The sequence below is a fragment of the Apodemus sylvaticus genome, chromosome 3 (assembly GCF_947179515.1).
Source record: "Apodemus sylvaticus chromosome 3, mApoSyl1.1, whole genome shotgun sequence".
In the NCBI taxonomy this organism is placed as follows: Eukaryota; Metazoa; Chordata; class Mammalia; order Rodentia; family Muridae; genus Apodemus; species Apodemus sylvaticus.
Window position 1 is genome coordinate 113,213,093 of NC_067474.1, and position 18,515 is coordinate 113,231,607.

Sequence of the window (18,515 nt, forward strand, 5' to 3'; positions counted from 1 at the left end):
CAACTGCAGGTCAAATTTCAGTCATCTGGAAGGAGGGAACCTCAATTGAGAAGATGTCTCCATTAGATCCAGCTGTAGGGCATTTTTTAAATTAGTGATTGATGTGAGAGGACCCAGTTATTTCGTGGGGGTCTACCCCTTGGCTGGTGGTCTTGTGGTTCTATCAAGAAAAAGTAGGTTGAAAAAACTCTGGAGAGAAAGCCAGTATGCAACACGCCCTGCCCCGCCCCAAAGACCTCGGCCTCAGCTCTTTCAGGCTCCACCATGAATTCCTGCCCTGAACTTGCTTGGGTCATGGTGTTTCATCATAGCAATAGTAGTCCTAGCTAAGATGCATTATCCTACCAAGATTCAACAATAACCAAGTTTCTCTGCATTTCTTGCATCTATACATTAGTTTTATTTTTTTTTCATTCCTATTTTGTCACCTCATATACATACACACACACAGACACACACAGACACACACACACACACACACACACACACATATATATATATATATATATATATACACATACATACATACATAGAGAAGCTGAAGCCAGGAAATGATGTTCCCAGATATATCAAACAACCTGCTTCCAGTCTAGCTGCTGCAAATCATAGCTGTAAACTCTGTGTGTGTGTGTGTGTGTGTGTGTGTGTGTGTGTGTGTTTCTATATGTGTCTGTCTGTGTTTCTATATGTGTCTATGTACATGTTTATACCTGTCCCTCCACCCCACCAAGAATGTATAACCTTCAACCTGAGGAAAGATTGAGGCTTTTTCTGTTCCAATAAAGCAGCCCCAGCCTGTTGATCAAATCTGTCTGCTTCTCTGACTCATTTTTCTTATGTGTCTGGGTTTGGTTTTGTTTGTTTTTAGTGTAAATGCATGTTGTGAAGGTTCTGATTGATGATTTAGAGTGTGCCAAAGGGTAACCATAGTGTCTAAAAAGAAAGGCTCACATTAATTTTTTTTACTAGAATAAAGCTTGTGTAAGTTTTTTTTGCCAGCATTTCGATTGGTTTAGTTTTGATGCACCTAATGGGAAAACTGTAGATGTCTCTCCTTGTGGAGGCCACCCACACTCTTACACACACCCTGTATGCTGTCTTCAGGAAATAACGATTCTTGCTCAAGTTGTCTCTCTTACGTTTTTTATATTTTACTTTATTTCTGTATCTAACACATTTAATTTTATAGTTCTGTCCATATCTCTCATCTGGCAACCTCTCTGAGGTGCCTAGCTTCAGTACCCTGAGTCACACTGAGATTCATTGTTCTCACCTTCCTTTACTTCCCTTATGGTAAATCTGAAGAGTCCTTCCTATCCAAATCTTCATAAACGCCAGAGGAGTTCAGCTGTGCCCGCTGGAAGCACTGTCTAGCACACAAGAGCAGCATGTATTCATTCATTACTCTTGAGCTTAATGGCTTCAGGGTCTCATGTTTGGATTGTTAATTTCCCATATAGATTTGTATATCATTATCAAGCCTCAATGCTGGCAAAAAGATTGACTGTACTTCATAGCCTGCTTTTTTGGTTGTAATGCTAGTTTCTTTACACGATTGTGTTGTTCCCGTTTTCTGTTTTCACCTGAGATTGGCTATTTGAGCTACCATTTTGTTTCTTATTTGCTGTGGTTTTCCTTCAGATATTTTTACTTTTCAAGCCTGTGTGCCCTAACTGTGAAAATCAAAAGTTGTTTATTAAGTAAGAAGAGAAATGGACTGGGATTTTCATCATAACTGATTTTAACAAGTGGCATTATTGTACTTACTGCATAGGCAAAAATGTGTATAGTACTGCCTTTGTATCGTCGGGACTCTTTGTTATTGGAAGCAGATCAAGAAGCTAAGCCATCTGAAACTGCTTCAGTCTTTATTCCAGTGCGTTGAGCATTTGCTATTAAAAATACTAGGCAGTGGCTTGAATTAAGTGTCTTTCTGGGAGAAAGGCTTTGTTACTTAGCAACACCTAATATCCTGCGATGATGGCAAAGCACTCCAAGACCCGCTAGAGAAATCCTTCTGGCTTTCTTGGACAAGGAAAAGACATCTGGTGTGTTGATAGAGAATTATGAGCAACTGGAGATTTGGTGTGGGGGAGTTGTTTTTGTTGTTGTTTTTCCAAATAGCATCATCACAGGAGTGGAAAAAATCCAAGTTTAAAACAACCTTGACTGCTGAGCATAGCTATAAAACTGTTCTATCGAATTATACTGATCTGATATTCGTTCATGGTATGTGAGTGAGCCAGGGGTACAGGGCAGAGAGTGCCTTAGTTCCTCATCGCCTCTCTTGGTAGAAGAAAAGGGTATCCAGGTTGTTTGAAATGGGAGCTACAGGTTCTTCCCCGGCTCTGTGGAGGTAGCTAGAGCAATAGCATCTTTCCACCTTACGTCCTGATACAGAATAACTGAAGAAAGAAAATAGCTTTATTGAATGCAGGTTTTGTGTGACATGGAACTTTTGAGAGGAAATAAGTTCCAAAGAAAGGAATAAACTTATTATAGAAATAGATAATCCTGGAGTGTGTTCTGATGGTGATAAACAGGGGCAGTGCGTTTGTGCCAGGTCGTCTCTGAGGCCTTGTGGTTTGGTATAGACAGGACATCCCTGTAGGGACCCTAACATCCTGCTTGAGAATTAATCAGAAAACCTTTCTAGGCATTATTGCCTGCTTCAGGCGATGAGTAACGTTGTTTCTGCCAATTTCTCAATTGCCACGCTCTGTATTGTTGGGAAGCAGGGAGCTTGCCCCACCCAATAAAAAAGTCAACAAACAGTTGAGCATTTGCAGTTTGGGGTACCCATGGTCTCAGCTTCTTGGGTGGTAGAGGTATATTCTTGAATTCAGGAAATTCTTCAGGAACATAGACAATGTAGTAACATGGCCTCAATAAATAAATAAATGATAAATAAATAAACAAAAGTATTGTGTAACTGAACTGGTTTCTAAATGGTTGGGTGCATGTCTAGCATGGATGTATGAAGCCTGGGTTCACCCCAGCACACAATGACTAACTAAATAGAATCAGATGTGATTAAGATCCTGCATCATTATAACACTCTTTTATTACTTAAAACTAGTATTTCATTTGTGATTTAGTATGTTTGGATATGAATATATGTTTGTGTATACAGAAAAGAAGTTATTTTATGGAAGAGTCTGGCTGGATATTAGTACAAAAAATATGCTCTATTCTACCACTTGAAAATAATACATTGTTCATGGTGTCATAGAAAGGACTGTGATAGCCTGAGCTCAGCCCCACATGGGGATCCATTGCTGCAAAACCACGTGTCTGATGCTCCAGAGCTGTTTGTGCTGACTGGCAGCATAGAATTGAAACTTCAGAGCTAGTGAATGTTGTCCTGATGTTTCAGAGATACAGGCTGTGTTCGATGGTTGACCAACATGCTAACTTGAATTTTCTTTCCCCATTTGAAACTATAGTTCACCTTTCATTAAACCTACTAGCTAGAATACAATTACTGGAAATTGCTTGGCTCTGGAATAGGTGGAGGATGTACTTGGATGTAGGGAGAAAGGGAGAAGCGCCAAGGGTTCTGAAGTTCTTCATTGTATGGCCCGAATGAACCTCGTATTTCATCCTGAGTCATGGTGGTAGAGACGGGAAGTTTTGCTGAGATGCTACTTGTGAAGGGCTGCCTTCAACCTGATATCTGAATTTTCATGATTGACTGTCAAGATCTTCACTGGAAAACGTGCAGCACTGCATGGGAGAGGATTCTGTGGTGACCACGGGAATCACGTCAGTACCTTCTCATGGCAACAGATTCATAATCATCGCCCAGGTTCACCAGTGTGCAATCTCAGCAGCTGGCGCCCAGTCACTATTTCTTTTCAAAAGTACCCCATTTAATGTGTAGTATGGGGGAAAGTTGTATCTTTTTTATTGCCCATCAAAAGGTTCATAAGAGAGACTACTGTGACAAAAAAGTCAAACATTTTTTAAAGCTTTTAATCCGGTTTATTTATTGTTCATGGGCAATGGGGTAGACATGGAGAGAATTGCCTGAGTAAGTTGGTTCCGTTACTATGATGTGTGCCCTGGGGACTGAACTCGGTTGCCAAGCTTGACAACAAGCACTTTTTACCTTCTAAACCATTTCTCTGGTCCCAGTCACAATATTTATTGAGCTAAAGTTTCATGTGACACTGGGTCCTTTAGAAATGAAGATCCAAAATCTCAGAATACTGTCTTTAAAGGCAGACAAACAGAAAGATGATTGGAGGCTAAGGGATGCGGTGTGATGGTGCCACACTAGGCGGCATTCTACACGCCCTGTCCTCGGGTTCTTGGTGTCCTGCCTCTTTTCCCCCAGGTAAGAAGAGAGGGAGTGAGGAACCATCCTTGCCTTCTATCAGGAAAGAGGAGTTCCCGGTCCAGGGATCTGCCTGAGGAGCTGAGTAGCAGTTTTCTCAGCTTTTCCTAGTGTACTTCTGGGCCAAGCTGCTGCTTGAGGTGTTGCATTCTGAGCACTGGCTGGGAAAGCGCTGTTGCAGTTCCTTGAAGAGGACTTAAGGATCCTGGGCTTAAGGCCTGCCTCCGTCACACAACAGGACTTGTCTCAAAGAGAAAAATAGAATGAATAAGAAAAGTTGTGGAGGGAGCTTCGGAACAGCCGCTGGTCCCCTCATCTAAGGGCAAGCTGAACAGACTGGACCCCGTGGTGGCAGGAGACCCCACGGAACTCTGGCTGGATTGCCTCAGCTGCCTGTCAGTCATTCCATCTGTGTAGGAAGAACTCAGAGGCAGAGTGGTGAGGTCTCTTTCATGTAAGGAGCTATTGTGAGAATGTTGGATTTCTAAACAAAGTACCCTTGACTGAGGGAGAAATCTAAAGTCTGTCTTAAAAATAGTATTAGGTGAATGCAAGATGATCTAATAGAAAGCAATTTATTTTAATTTTTGGTTATACTAACGTCATGGCCTTTTATGAGGTCTTTCCTCTAAAGTCTTCTTTATCTGTAAAACAGAATTCAGCCGCAGGGTTTGTGTCGTCTCTTTCAGGGATGGGAAAACACAGAAATCAGTATATCAAAGAAGTAGGATCATCTTCTTTTATTCCTCTTCAAGCTGTGAGTCTAAAAATAAGTTGTAGGATAACATAAATGCAGGGGCTGAAATGTTAGCTATGTCCTGAGCAAGCATTTGCTCTTCCTGGTGGATAATAGGGTAAGCTTTATTTTGGGGAAGTGCTAGGACACGCAAAGCACACACTGCCACTGAGCTCCCCCGCCCCATCCCTAATAGTGTATATTTTAAGAGAAAATGTCTATATAGTAATTTGTTTTTCTAGTAGTGCTATACATTTTGAATATAAGTCTAAAGATGAAATTGTGCTTCTATTAAATGAAAGAGGCATTCTTGGGAACGTTATGACTTTAGATCTGAAATGGGCTTTCTGTCCTTTGGGAGTGGTGTTGGGATGGTTGTAGAGCAGTTGAGGAACCTTGGGACAGCCTGTGCTTGTGCCTTTCAGCAGATATAGCCTGAGCTTAGCACTCCAAAGGTATGACGTGGGCACTGGCAGCAGTGGGATGAATGAACAAGAAATTAGTTAGAGCTGGGCCACATCCTCAGCTACCAGCTGACTCACCCTTGGCAAGGGGCTTAAGACTTGAGTCTTCTTTCTCGAGTCTGGACCACAGAGATGATAAATAATTTTTACCAGAGAAGAAGAAAACGGAGTGAAAGATTCACCAGAGTCTCTGCAACTTACCAGGTGCCCATAAACTGTCAGTAAACCCTCAAATGCTCCACTCTAGAATGCTCCACTCTAGTGCCAGGATTTGCTCTACTGAGCTTCTGTTTGAACTTACTCCATCTGTCTACAAACGTGGAAAAGCCATGGTGTCACTGCCAGTTACCTCTAGTAGCTCATCTGTTAGCATTAAGTACACTAGCCCTGGAACAAGCTGGACGCAGAGACAGTGAAGTGGCTCGGAGGCTCCAGCATCTGTACTCACGAGTCTTATCTTTAGCTGACTGCACTTTGTGGATGTTGTGGATCCTCCTGTTCACTCACTAATGGGTGGAGACTAGGGATGTGGCTCCAAGGTTGGGGATTATCACATATGTAAGGCTCTGAGCTTGATTCCAGGGGAGGGGGCACTATATAAATTAAAATAAATAGTTTCAGCCCCTAGGTTGGTTTCTTGAGACTTTTATTTTTCTGGGTTATAACTAGTCATGTAGTGTGCGTATGACAGAGTTCACGGAATGAATTCCTTTTGTTTTACAGCTTTAATGTGAAGCGGATTCCATTAATATTTGTTCATTGACTCAGTGGGTATATAACTGTGGCATTAAAATCTCAGGCCAGGAAAATTAACCTTTTAATCTCATAAAGTAAGGATAATAAATCTACATTTTTAAACCCTGCATGATTAATATGAGAACCAAATTTTGAGGTCCATTAGATTAACAGTAGGGCTTTGAATATATGTTTGAAAAACATGGTGGATTTACCACTTGTAATGATGTTTGACTATCCCATCTCTAAGGTCACTGATACACTACAGCACTCCCTGCACATCCTCAGACCTTCTTCACCATCTCTAACTGGAGCGACTTCACTGTCAGTTTTCAAGCTGTCTCTGTGGTTGGTTTGTATCCACAGGCAGCACTGGCCCTGCAGTGGTCCTTTGCGCCTCTTGAGGAGCTGTGCTTGGTGCACAGTAACTCAGAGAAGTAACCTGGACTGCAGAGGGTGGCTGAAGGCCTCTTCCTCAGGGCTCCTAGGGGAGACGGAGGGCTTTTTGTTTTTTCTTAAGGTCATCAGGAGAGAAACGTTACTGACTTTCAAATGGCAGTTTCCCTCTGACAGAGAAAATTAAGGAAAGAACAACAGTTTTGCATCAATTCAAAATTAATTTCAGACATCATTAACTAAGCACAGAGAACAAGATCATGATTTTTCTCTTGCCTCTGCATTATTTGGACACCTGCATTTGAGGTTATTTTAGGGAACATGTGCTCTTAAGGAAACCTTACTTTTAGAGATAGGTTTGACATGTAAACAGATCCACAAACGAGAGACACGGCGACTCGATAGGCATTTAAACTTAACTCTGTCTACTCCACCCCAAGCCTCTAAGAGTACATTCATGGTTCACACAGAGGGCCTGGGCCTCGCACAGTTAGTTCTCCCCGGTAGATACCATAGAGGTTTACCAAAGGAGAGTCCTTGTCCTTACTGACTTACACAGCTAAGCAACTGAATCTATTTTATTTTCCTTTCAGATTGACCAGGTGAGTTTGTTGTTGTTGTTGTTGCTGCTGCTGCTACTGTAAAATAACACAGTAATGTGATTTTTTTTTGTTGATTTCCTCACTGTACATTTCTGTATGTTTCATAAAGAGCCAGCATGTAAAGCATATGGAATTTGAATGCACATGTGTGTACAACAGGAAAAACTAACAATAATAGTGTTCCAGTGGGAGACCAGCGCCTTGCCTTCACTTTGCTACTATTTATCTAGAAGCAGTGGACTATTAGCAGTCTGATTAGAATTATTTGTATTTTACTATTCAAACCTATCATGGACAGTAAGTTCTTTCTAAGTTGATTAATGTTTGCTAAACACTTTAAAATTTCCCTAAGCGTGAGAATTGAATATCTGATTGTATCAATTGCAGTGAATAGCAGTTTGTTAGTGCAGTGACCATTCATAGTAAAGGGGGCTGTAGGTCACAGCTACACTTAAGTTTCAGATGCTGCCCATGATGGTAAACTATGTCCAACTTTCTAGCCGTCTAGGAAACGGGAGTAAAAACTACTTTCATATTTCATCTTCCTGTTCAGTGAGACGCTGTCTGATGCGTCAGAGAATGCTATACTTTCAGGCAAGATTTATTACACATGATGTCTATAAAGTTTGAAGAAACCCATACATTTCTCTAGTATGTTACAGTTATGATTGGTTTCACATTGCATATAAGACCTTTTCCAACCTCAGGAGGGAACCTCTGAACATGATCTTGGTATAACATATATGTAAACTCTTGTATATCAATGTTAACACTCTGGGTCAGAATAGGCAAAGTTTAAAAAAAAAAAAAAGACACCAAATGCTGGTGTGGATGTAGGGAAATAGAAATCACTTGATCACTGTTGTGGGGGTGGAGTGTAAACTGTTGAAGTTACACTTCCTGGGTGTGTCTGACCACCTGGTGTGAGCTCCTGGGAGTCAAGCTGCCTCTGGGACCCTGAGATCCTGGTGTGAGCGCCTGGGAGTGGAGCTTCCTCTGGGTGTTGTGGGACTGGCTTTGGAGTTTGCACCCATGGTCTGCTCAGGGCACTTGCCCAGAAAGACCAGAAGGAACCAGTCCCACTGGTCTGGTGGAGTTCCTGCGTGCCTGGGTTCCGCTGGTCCCAATTACTCCCGGTACTGGGACAGATGTGTCCTCCTCACCTCCGATCCTATGATCCTGGGTGTGTTAGAGCACCTGGGAGTCAGCTATTTTATCTTTAATCTTATAAAATGCATAGCTCTCTCTCTATTAACATCATCTTTGGACTTTCTCCTTTGGGCTGCCATCCATGGTGATTTTCCATGAAAGATTTCCTGAGTTTTAACTGTCTTCAGAATATGGTCTTAGCTTGAATCATATTAAATTCCTTCATGGTGGCCAGGAAGCAAAGAGGGTTTGCTTTTATAACAAAACCCTTTCCTCTAGTTCTGTTAAGCAATGAATCCATAATGGGTTGTTTCACTGATTCAGTGAGAGCCATGATCCAGTCAGGCCCCTCGATCTGGCTCAGCCCCATTACAGAACCAAGTCCTCCTGCAGAAGCTGTGGGGACATTTCAGATCTAAGCCACAAGCTGGCGATTACATAACAAGTTTCCTAAGAGCGCAATCTTCATTTCTTGCTGAATTTCTGTCTGCCAGGGGAGGGAAGAGTCAGGCTTGTGCCAGGCCTAAGTGTTGTACCCCGGACATCCTGTCGTTTGGGAGAGCCCGTCATTCTGGAGGGCTAGAAGTTTAAGATCATCCTCAGCCACATACTGAGTGTGAAGCCAGTACGGGCTACATGAAGTATTGCCTTAGTGAGGCAGAGCAGCAGCAAAGTAAATCATGCCAGCCTCGGAAACTGATGCAGCATCCGAATGGCTGTGTGTGTGAGGGGGCAGTAGTCAAGTAGGTAAAGTGGAGGCATGAGGACCAGAGTTGGGAGCTCCAGCCGAGAATCAGGTCTGAAACCCCAGCACTCGGCCAATCATACATCTTTGATTTTTTTGTTTGTTTATGTTTTCTTCTTTTTCCTTTTCCTTTTTTTTCTTTTTCTTTTTCAACAGGACCTTGATATGTAGTTTAGGCTGGCATTGAAGTGGAGATCCCCCTACCTCAGCTTCTTGCATCTTAAAGCACTTCCTGTCACACCCAGCCTTGTTTCTATCCGCCTGCATACAGTTCGTGATGAAGTGATCTGTGGCCCTTCTCACAATAGCAAGCCCGTCTGTGCTTCCTTCCCTTTTCCCTTGTGTAATGTGCGTCCTGAGCTGGGGCTGTGTGGGATGAGGGACGCCGGGCGATATTCTCTCTGCTGTGTACTCTGTGTACTGGGGTTGTGTTGAGCGGATCCAGCACAGGTGAAAAGCGGCCCAACCAGCAGCCAGGCTAGAGGTTCAGACTGTAGTGTAGAGGGGACAGGGCCTCCTAGCTTGCTCTCTGGTGCTGTGATAAACACCATGACCAAAAACAACTTGAGGAGGAAAGAGTTTATTTCAGTTTATGGTTTACAGTCCATCCTGAGGAAAAGCCAGGGAAGACCTGAAGCAGATCATGGAGGAATGCAGCTGATTACCAGCTTGCTCCCCAAGGCTCGAGCAGCCTACTTTCTTATATAACCAGATGTCACCCACCTGGAGCTGGCACCACACACCTGGGCTGGCCCTCGCACATCAGTCAAGAAAATGCACCACAGACTTACCTATAAGCCAATCTCACGGGGCTGTTTTCTCAGCTAAGGTTCCCTCTTCCCAGGTGATGCTTCATTGTGTCATGTTGATTTAAAAAAAAGAAGAAAAAACAGCCAGGCAGCACCAAGGTGGAATAGAAGAAGGAAAGATGAATGTTAAACATGTATGAACCATGACTATTAAGACCTTCAACATAGTGAAGGAGAGCCAGGCAGTGGTGGTGCATGCCTTTAATCCCAGTGCTTGGGAGGCAGAGGCAGACGGATTTCTGAGTTTGAGGCCAGCCTGGTCTACAGAGTGAGTACAGTCAGGGCTACAGAGAGAAACCCTGTCTTGAAAAAACAAAAAACAAACAAACAAAAACAAACAAACAAACAAAAAAACCCCAACAACAACAACCATAGTGAAGGAGAAATGGAGAAATATAACCCCACGGAGAGAAACCATTGCACTGGTTAATGGCTGTGTGGGCGTTTGTGGATCACTTCTAGATCTGACAGATAAATGGGCATCCTTCATTTCCCTTCCTTTTACTCATTTATCCAATGTTATTTGATGCTATTTCTGTATATTTTAAGAGTATATTTTAGGGTATGGGCTAACTTTCTTGCCGGTCACACACATGGCCTTGAATTCAATACCTAGTTTGACAAACTTCCAGTGTTATATAACTATATTTTAAGTATAATAAGTTGTTGATTTTTTTTCTAACCAGTTATCATGTCTACTCTCATGAGTTCAGTATTTTACCTCTAAAACCAAATACTTCACTCAAGCATCACTGTTCGTGAATGTTCTAATCCTTCTTAGCAAGGCGGAGGCTTACGGCCATGATGTCCCTGTGTTATGGCAAGTGAGTGTCTGTAGGAAAGACAGCCCACAAACGGCTTAGCTAATGAGAACAAGAAGTGAGAAGTGTTGTGGGCAATCAAAACTCAGGTGGAGATAAAAAATGACTCCTAACCATAGCTTAGCCATAAGGCCATGAGAAGCTTACGTGATTTATTCTCAGAGCACTGTAGATGAACCGTGCGCACTGAGTATGGGAGAATGCCTATGTCCTCTCAATGTAGACTCATGCTCTAATTTTTTTTCCATTTTTTAATACAGAAAAGATCAGGCAAAGATATGCAGACCTACCTGGAGAATTACACATTATCGAACTGGAAAAGGATAAGAACGGGCTGGGACTCAGTCTCGCTGGCAATAAGGACCGGTCGCGGATGAGCATATTCGTGGTGGGGATTCATCCAGAGGGACCTGCCGCTGCAGACGGACGCATGCGCATTGGAGATGAGCTGCTGGAGGTGAGAGCCATTTGTTTGCAAGTTGTCCTTTGGTACTAGGTATTGAAGGTAGCATACCGAAGAGCCTATTTGGGTTCCTTTGTGAATGTGTGAGAACCAGCGAAGTGTGTAGATAGCTGGCCATGGTGTCACCACCTATAATCAAAGGTCGAGGCAGGCAAAAGGATCAGAAGTTCAAGACCAGCTTCAGCTACATAGTGATCTTGAGCCATTCTTGGCTATGTAAGGCCCTGTCTAAATAAATAAGGAAATAAATACTAAGTCTGTGGAACTCTTATTGAGAACAGCTAATGTCTGTCACATTGGTAACTTGTTACGGTCACATAGTTTCAATAGTTAGAAGGCAGGGAGTAGGCTGACCTCATGTAATTACTCTCCAAATGAGTTTATTGAAGTTTAATATTAATTTTCTTCCTTCATTCAGCTTGTTTTTCGACTGTCCATTAGGACAGAGGGGACACAAGTACTTCCATTCAAATAGCTTCTAGTTTATAGAAAAGAGAATTTTAAAAAAGTACAGAAAAGTCCTTTGAATTAGAAACTGGAAAGTGTAATGGTGAGTAAGAGAGCACAGACTTAGTTCCAGACACAGGTGGCTGTTGTCCTCTCCTGAGGATCTGGCCTTCTGACTTCCGGCTTGTGTTTACCCACTGTTGAGGCCTCTTGACAAAGCAGTCCCACCGTGTGGCTTTTAGAGGAGGCCAGGGCGCTGGGCATGACACTGTCTATATGAAGTAGGAGCCCCTGAGGTTGGGTGGTTTCCCCTTCAGACTCCAGATATTTAGAACACGCCTTTTACATCTGCAGCCAATGAACACAGACAGTAGCATCTTCCTGCTCTCCGAAACCCTGAAGCTTCTCCTCACCTGTCTCCTAAAACGCCTGAGAGTGCCTTTCTTTTCTTTTCTTGTTCTGTAATTCAGTGCCACAACCAGAACTCACACGAGGGATTAGCTCTGACCACTATAATTATTAAGTAAATAAAGAATATATTAACTATTCTAACCCATGCTTCAAGCTTACTTCCTTTAGATCCTGTTTAGAAAGCTCCCTTGAGACTGAAGTGATGAAGGTGAATATGGCGAGAACTGGGAGCTCACTCAGCGAGCTGTGACTACTGTGTTTCTGCGTGCACACATTTGTCTTTGGGGTTCTTAAGAACCTTAGACAGAAATCATTTCTCTCATATTATGCATAGGAAAACTGGATTGCAAATCCTTTATGACTATAGAATTAAGTGTCTAAACTTGGATAAGTACTCAAGCTCAGGGGCTTGGAGCATTTGCTGTTCTTACGGAGATCCTAGGTTCTATTTCCAGTGCCCACAGTTCCAGAAGATCTGACACCCTCTTCTGACCTCCATATGCACCAGGCACTTATGTAGTTTGCATCTATATGTTCAGGCAAAACATTCTTATGCATAAAAACAAATAAAAATGTTTAACAAGAAGAAAACTTAGGCTTGGCAGTCTCTTAAGAGTCATGCTGTGGGCACTAATGTCTCTGTGTTCCCTGTGGTTCTTTAATAGACTTTGTGACCTCTCTCCCTCTCTCCCTCATTTCTGTTCTCCCCTCCCTTTCTCTATCTCTATTTGTATCTCTCTCTCTCCCTCTCTTCCCCCCCTACTCTCTCTTTCTCTCTCTCACTCACTCACTCACTCTGCAAATGTGTGTGTCTAGGCTGAAGATCCACCCCAGGACCTTGAACATGCCTGGCCAATGCTCTACCACTGTGCTTGTGTATCTGTCCCCTTGCTCTGTGCCTTAACTATTTGCTATAGATGCGTCATACTATGCTAAGTTATGGAGAAAAGAGGACATTCTTCCTCCCCTGCCTCCTTTTTTGCTACCACCTCCCACCAAGAGATTTATATTGGCTCATGGTTCCTGGACCTGGTAAAATAACCACACCTCAACCTCACTGACAGAGTCCAGAGGCCTCACATAGTGAAGGATGGGGAGTCCTTGACAGAGCAAGCCAAACTAGATTTTAGAGGAGACTAGTTATTGAGAAAGGCTTTTATTTTTCAGTCCTGTGTATCGATTAATGGGTTCAAGAGAGCAGAGCACTAATTCCCTGTTGAAAGTCTCAAATGACCCATATTTTCATTCTTCATTATAGGACTTTAATTTGGACATAGTTTTAAAGATGACCATCATTGTACCCCATTTGTTTAGATCCGAGAGATTCCTGGCATATGACATTTGTGTCTACAGTGAAATCATGTGTATCAGGTCACTCTGTGTACTGGGCGTGCTTAGACCCAGATTCCCTCCTGCACAGGGGATAGAAATGCCTCAGTAATTGGGAGTGTGTTGATTCTAGTTGTAGCCTTCTGTGTTATTCAGACTCAAAGGGGAAGAGCCTACAGGATCTGGCCTCACAGGAGCGCTGTGCTGTAGTCCTCAGTCTGGTGTCCATTAGACACTGGTAGCAAATGGACTGCTTTCACAGCATAATATGATCATTGTCTTACAGGCCAGTTTCAGATTTCAGACATATATGGGTGGGCCTTGGAAGACCTACTTTAATTTTTGCCCCAATGCTTTTGACTACTGAGGGTATTGAGTATAGCGCATGCAAGAGATCAACAGTTTTTTGTCTTCCGTATAGTCAGTGCAACACAAGGTAATCCCAGATAGACGAAAGGGTTTCCTAAACAACCTGTAGTTCTTGGATGGATGGATGGATGGATGGATGGATGGATGGATGGGTGGATGGATGGATGATATCCTAAGTTCGTTGGAGTCTGCCATCTGCATGGAGATAGCATGTAGTCCCAGAGGTCTAAGTCACGCCTGAGTGACCGTTCTTCAGTCCAAATGTTGCTCAAAGGCCCCAGGTTCTTGCCTGTGCTTATGCCTGCCCAGCCACACATTTAAGTTCCTAATACTGCCATTTTGCAGGTTAATTAATTTGTTAGAGCATCTCCCAGAATGTGGGGAAATAGTTCACTCAGTGTACACCCACCTATGCTTTCTAGAGAAAACTGCAGAGGACGCACACGCACAGCACAACAGCAAAGACACGATGCAGCGTTAGGAAGAGCTCCCTGCAGTCTCTGCTTTGCTGCCCTCCAGGTCCTCTCACACGGCCAACTGCTTAGAGCCTCCCAATTAGCAACTTCAGGGATGGATCTTGGCTTTTATTTGAGATGGAGCCTCATTTATTACCCGTGATTGGCTCGAATTCCTGAGACTCAAGGGATCCTCCTACCACAGATTCACAAGTGCTACAGCATGAGTATTGAACACAGAGGCTCATGGGATTTTTATCATGGATCATCACACACACTTTAGACATCTGTTCTTCCTAGATCATGGGGGGTGGAGTGTAAGTTTAACAGTGTTAATCATGGCTTTGTTTTATCCATAGCCATCTGCATCCAGGAACCCATTAAGAGCCAACTCATGGGGCCAGGGAGGTGGCTCAGTAGTTAGGGACACTGGCTGTTCCACTGCCCTTCCACAATTGATTTCCCAGCACATACGTGGTGACTCATGACTGTAACTCTGACATGTTCTTCTGGCCTCCATGGGCACCAGGCATTTACATGGTATGAAAACATGCATGTGGGTAAAACATTTGCACACAAAAACTAAAAAGAAGAGTAGCTCATTAGAGCGCAGGTGTAGCTCGGTTATAGAGCACCCGTCAGCAAATCAAGAGCTTTGATTCTATCCCTTGTTCACAAAACTCAGGATTGGGAGTCAGAGACCAGATGTTCAAACAAAAGATGAACCTAGCACACTGATCAACTAGAAAATTACAGGATTGAATCTGCCAAAAACAAGAGATAGAGACCAATTTCAAGTGTTTTATGATGTCATCATAACGTAGCATAGCAAAGAGTTAACTGCTAATTGGGCCTGTTTCCTTCTTCATGCATAGAAACTTCAGGGGTTTGCCCACATCAGGCAAAAAAGACGGCAGCATTTGCCTTGTACTTCTCCTCTTCCTTCAGTTACAGACATGGGGACCAAGTAGTTTCAGATGGAGCCATGTCAACTCTCTTTCACCCAAAGATGCTCCAGTTTCGAGCAAGTGCCAACAAATAAAAATATGTTGGGACACAGATTTTATTATCAACATGCCATCTCTCCTCAGCCTCAGCTTTTTCAAACATTTAGCAAATATCTTCCTGAAATACCTAAAAATAAATCCAAAGTACACATGTTCATTTCCACGGCCTCTCCCTGACCCGAATGAAATTCCCTTTGTCTTGATCATTGTGAGATCCACCATTTGCCCACGCTACTTCCCATTAGAGCCCAGTCACTGTTGTTCTTAAATATCTCTGCTTTGCTCACAGCATCTTTGGATTCATAGCTGGCATTGCTTGTGTCAGACCCTTAAATCAGGCTGTCCCTTGACAGGCCCTGCATGCACTGGGTCCTGCTCTCACACAGCTAGCAGTGTAGTACTGGACAGCATCACCTCAGGGCAGCCCCTCCTTTGGGGAAGTTAATGACAGAAAATGGTAGGCTAGGTGTTGCCACAACTCTGGCTGGCGTGCTTTAGCTGATAGGATCAAAACTCTCATTTTTGTGTATTTCTGTCTTTTTAGTTTGTATTTATTGACACTAGTATCTCTGACATCATCTCAGAACAAAGAGATCATCTTCTTCCTTAAATAATCTCGTTTGTGCCTTAGCAAAGATCCAGATCCTATGCAGTTATAGTTCATCTTCTCTTGTAACAGTTTGAATTTAGGTCAAGGGTGACAGAAAACTCATATGGAAAAAATATTCCCTGGTTTCTTTTTATAGCTCATAAAAAAAAATGAAGTCATTTCGCTTTAATATGTGAGGAGTTGGCATGTGCTTGCTTGCTGAGAATGGGAAATCAATGTAATGCTGTGTATCAGGAAAGCCGGAAGCCAGCATGACCGTGCACATTGCAGAGCGTTAGATGGCTGGGGCACTGCATTGTGCAAATGGCCTTTAAGAAATAGAGCAGCCTTGGGTATTTGCTAACTCCTACCCCAAATACACTAATATCTATGACTTCAACCCTGACCTGGGCACAGTTATATTTCTTGCTTATTCTCATGTTCTGCTACTTGCTTGTCTTCTCCTCAGTACTTTGCCATAACTGTTGCATTACTCCTTTGCTCACTGCCTGCCATGATTTATAGTTGATTCACCTGCTTAAAACTCTGAAGTCAGCTAAGAAGTGAAAGAATTATCAAAACCATGTCGTGTCTGCTTTTAAGTTAGAAACTCTGCTTCTCTCCCAGAGCCCTGCATGTGACAGATTGGGAGCCTGTGGGCTCCCCAGCACGGTTGGCACACAGTGGTATTGTAGTAGAATAGCCTGTGAGTTCTGTGGGTCGATGGCATAGTTCATGTGTAAAAGAATTTTTCTGTTCAGCTCCCAGAAGACAGTGTGATTAAATCTGAGCTCCTTTCCCCTTTCTTTCAATTCTAATGTGGGGGTTACTGAATTAATTTCAAAAGGCATTAGCATATAATTACCATGTACACAGAATGAGGCTTACTCCAGAGCACTGGCTTTCCCAGAGCAATTAGGCCCAGAAAATGTGCAAGCTGGGGCATGGTGCTGTCGGATGAATATAGGATTTATTTATAACCTTCCCTATAGTGCGAGCGTGGGAAGACAGGGCTAATGGTGCTGTGCAGGGGTCTGGATGATCTGTCAGGGTAAAGCAGAAGCAGGAGGAGCAGTGGATGGCACAGTGGGTTAGGCTGCTCTGTGGATGGGGCTGTGGAAGTGTAAGGAGCTCTCTGAGCCAGGCACCTGCGGGAGAGGCTACCCTGAATCCTGTCCAGTGCATACACAATGGAAGAGAAAAGGCGTGAGTACCTCCTGCTGTAGATGGATAGAGACAAATGTAGGGGTAAGTTTCCGATCTTGTCTCGTGATATTGTTTTCATATGAAAAACCCATAGACATGAAGGGCTTGAGCCAGGTGCCCCACCCCCACTGCTCCATGCTGCCTTCTCTAGCTGTCCACACTGCCCCATGCTACCCATAGACATGAAGGGACTGAGCCAGATGCCCCGCCCCCCACTGCTTCGAGCTGTGTTCTCTAGCTGTCCACACTGCCCCATACTTTATGCTCCTTGCCAGCAAATTACAGTTGAAATGTTTTGGAAAGCTTATGACTTGGAACATGGCTTGAAAGCTAGTAAGTAAATTACTAGGTTTTGTGCATCCATGGGATAAAATCTCTTCCTTTACACTCAGAAGCTGTGTAATCCATACCAAGACATCTGGGTGTATTTATCAAGCATTTTTGAATGAAATAACTTTGCCCTAAGGTACTTTACTAATAAAACCTCCTGGTATAGAAAGAGTAGTCTGAGCCATTGAAAGAGCAAAGGATTTCAGAATTGAAATAAAGTTATGACACTTTATTGGTTTTATTTTTTACTGTGGCAATGACTTTGAAAGTATGACAGCATAACCACTTTGACACTTTAAATATGAATATATCACATTTTTGGCCATCTGTAGTGGCACATGACTTTAATAATCCCAGCATTCAAGAGACAGAGGTAGGCAGATCTCTGTGATTTCAAGGCCAACCTGGTCTACAGAGTGAGTTCCAGGCTAGCAAGGACTGTAAAGTGAGACCTTATCTCAACTTATAGCTGTATTTGAGCATTAATATCTAAAAGCTCTTTTAAAATGTGTTCATCAAAGCTGGCATAAAAGAGTATTATGAGCAGGTCCTAAATATGACCTTCACACATACCAAAGTAAAGCTGTCCCATTTTGTGCTCCGTAAAATAATCTGTTTGTGGCCTAAAAGCTCACAGAGGGCGTGGTAAGGGCTGAGCAAGTACAGAGCCCTGGTCACCACTGCACTGTGGCCGAAGATATGTGAGTTCGCTGGCTATTTCCCGACACTGCCACGGGCGGATGGATCCCTGAGTATGAAGAAAGGACATGTCATTATAAGGGGGCCAGGAAACTATACGCATCCGGAGCCTTGACGCCAGCCAGACTGCCTTCAGTCAGCTCACAGCAAACGCAGTGGAGTGCACAGTCAGCTCCCATCCTGCAGGCGGGTGGACTGGGGCATGAATGGGCAGCACCAGCCAGGCTTTCTGGCTAACACTGGGGTCTTACATGATTGTGAATTAAATTCTTATAATGTGGAGGGGGGTTATAGTTAGAATGTGAAGTGTCCCCCATAGGTTCACTTATTCGAACAGTTGGTCCCCAGCCAGTGGCATGATTTGGGAAGGGTGTGGAATCTTTAGGAAGTATAGCTTCCTCTGGGCATGGTGGC

The 18,515-nt window shown here is 43.3% G+C and overlaps 1 protein-coding gene across 3 annotated transcripts in view; it reads left to right on the forward strand.

Moving 5' to 3' along the window:
* Positions 1 to 18,515, forward strand: part of Patj (PATJ crumbs cell polarity complex component) — a 300,765-nt gene that overhangs the window by 156,959 nt on the left and 125,291 nt on the right. For all 3 annotated transcript variants that reach the window (XM_052176811.1, XM_052176808.1, XM_052176809.1), the window contains exon 28: positions 11,057 to 11,253. In XM_052176811.1, the coding sequence (XP_052032771.1) occupies positions 11,057 to 11,253 (197 nt within the window). The remainder of the gene's footprint in view (positions 1 to 11,056; positions 11,254 to 18,515) is intronic.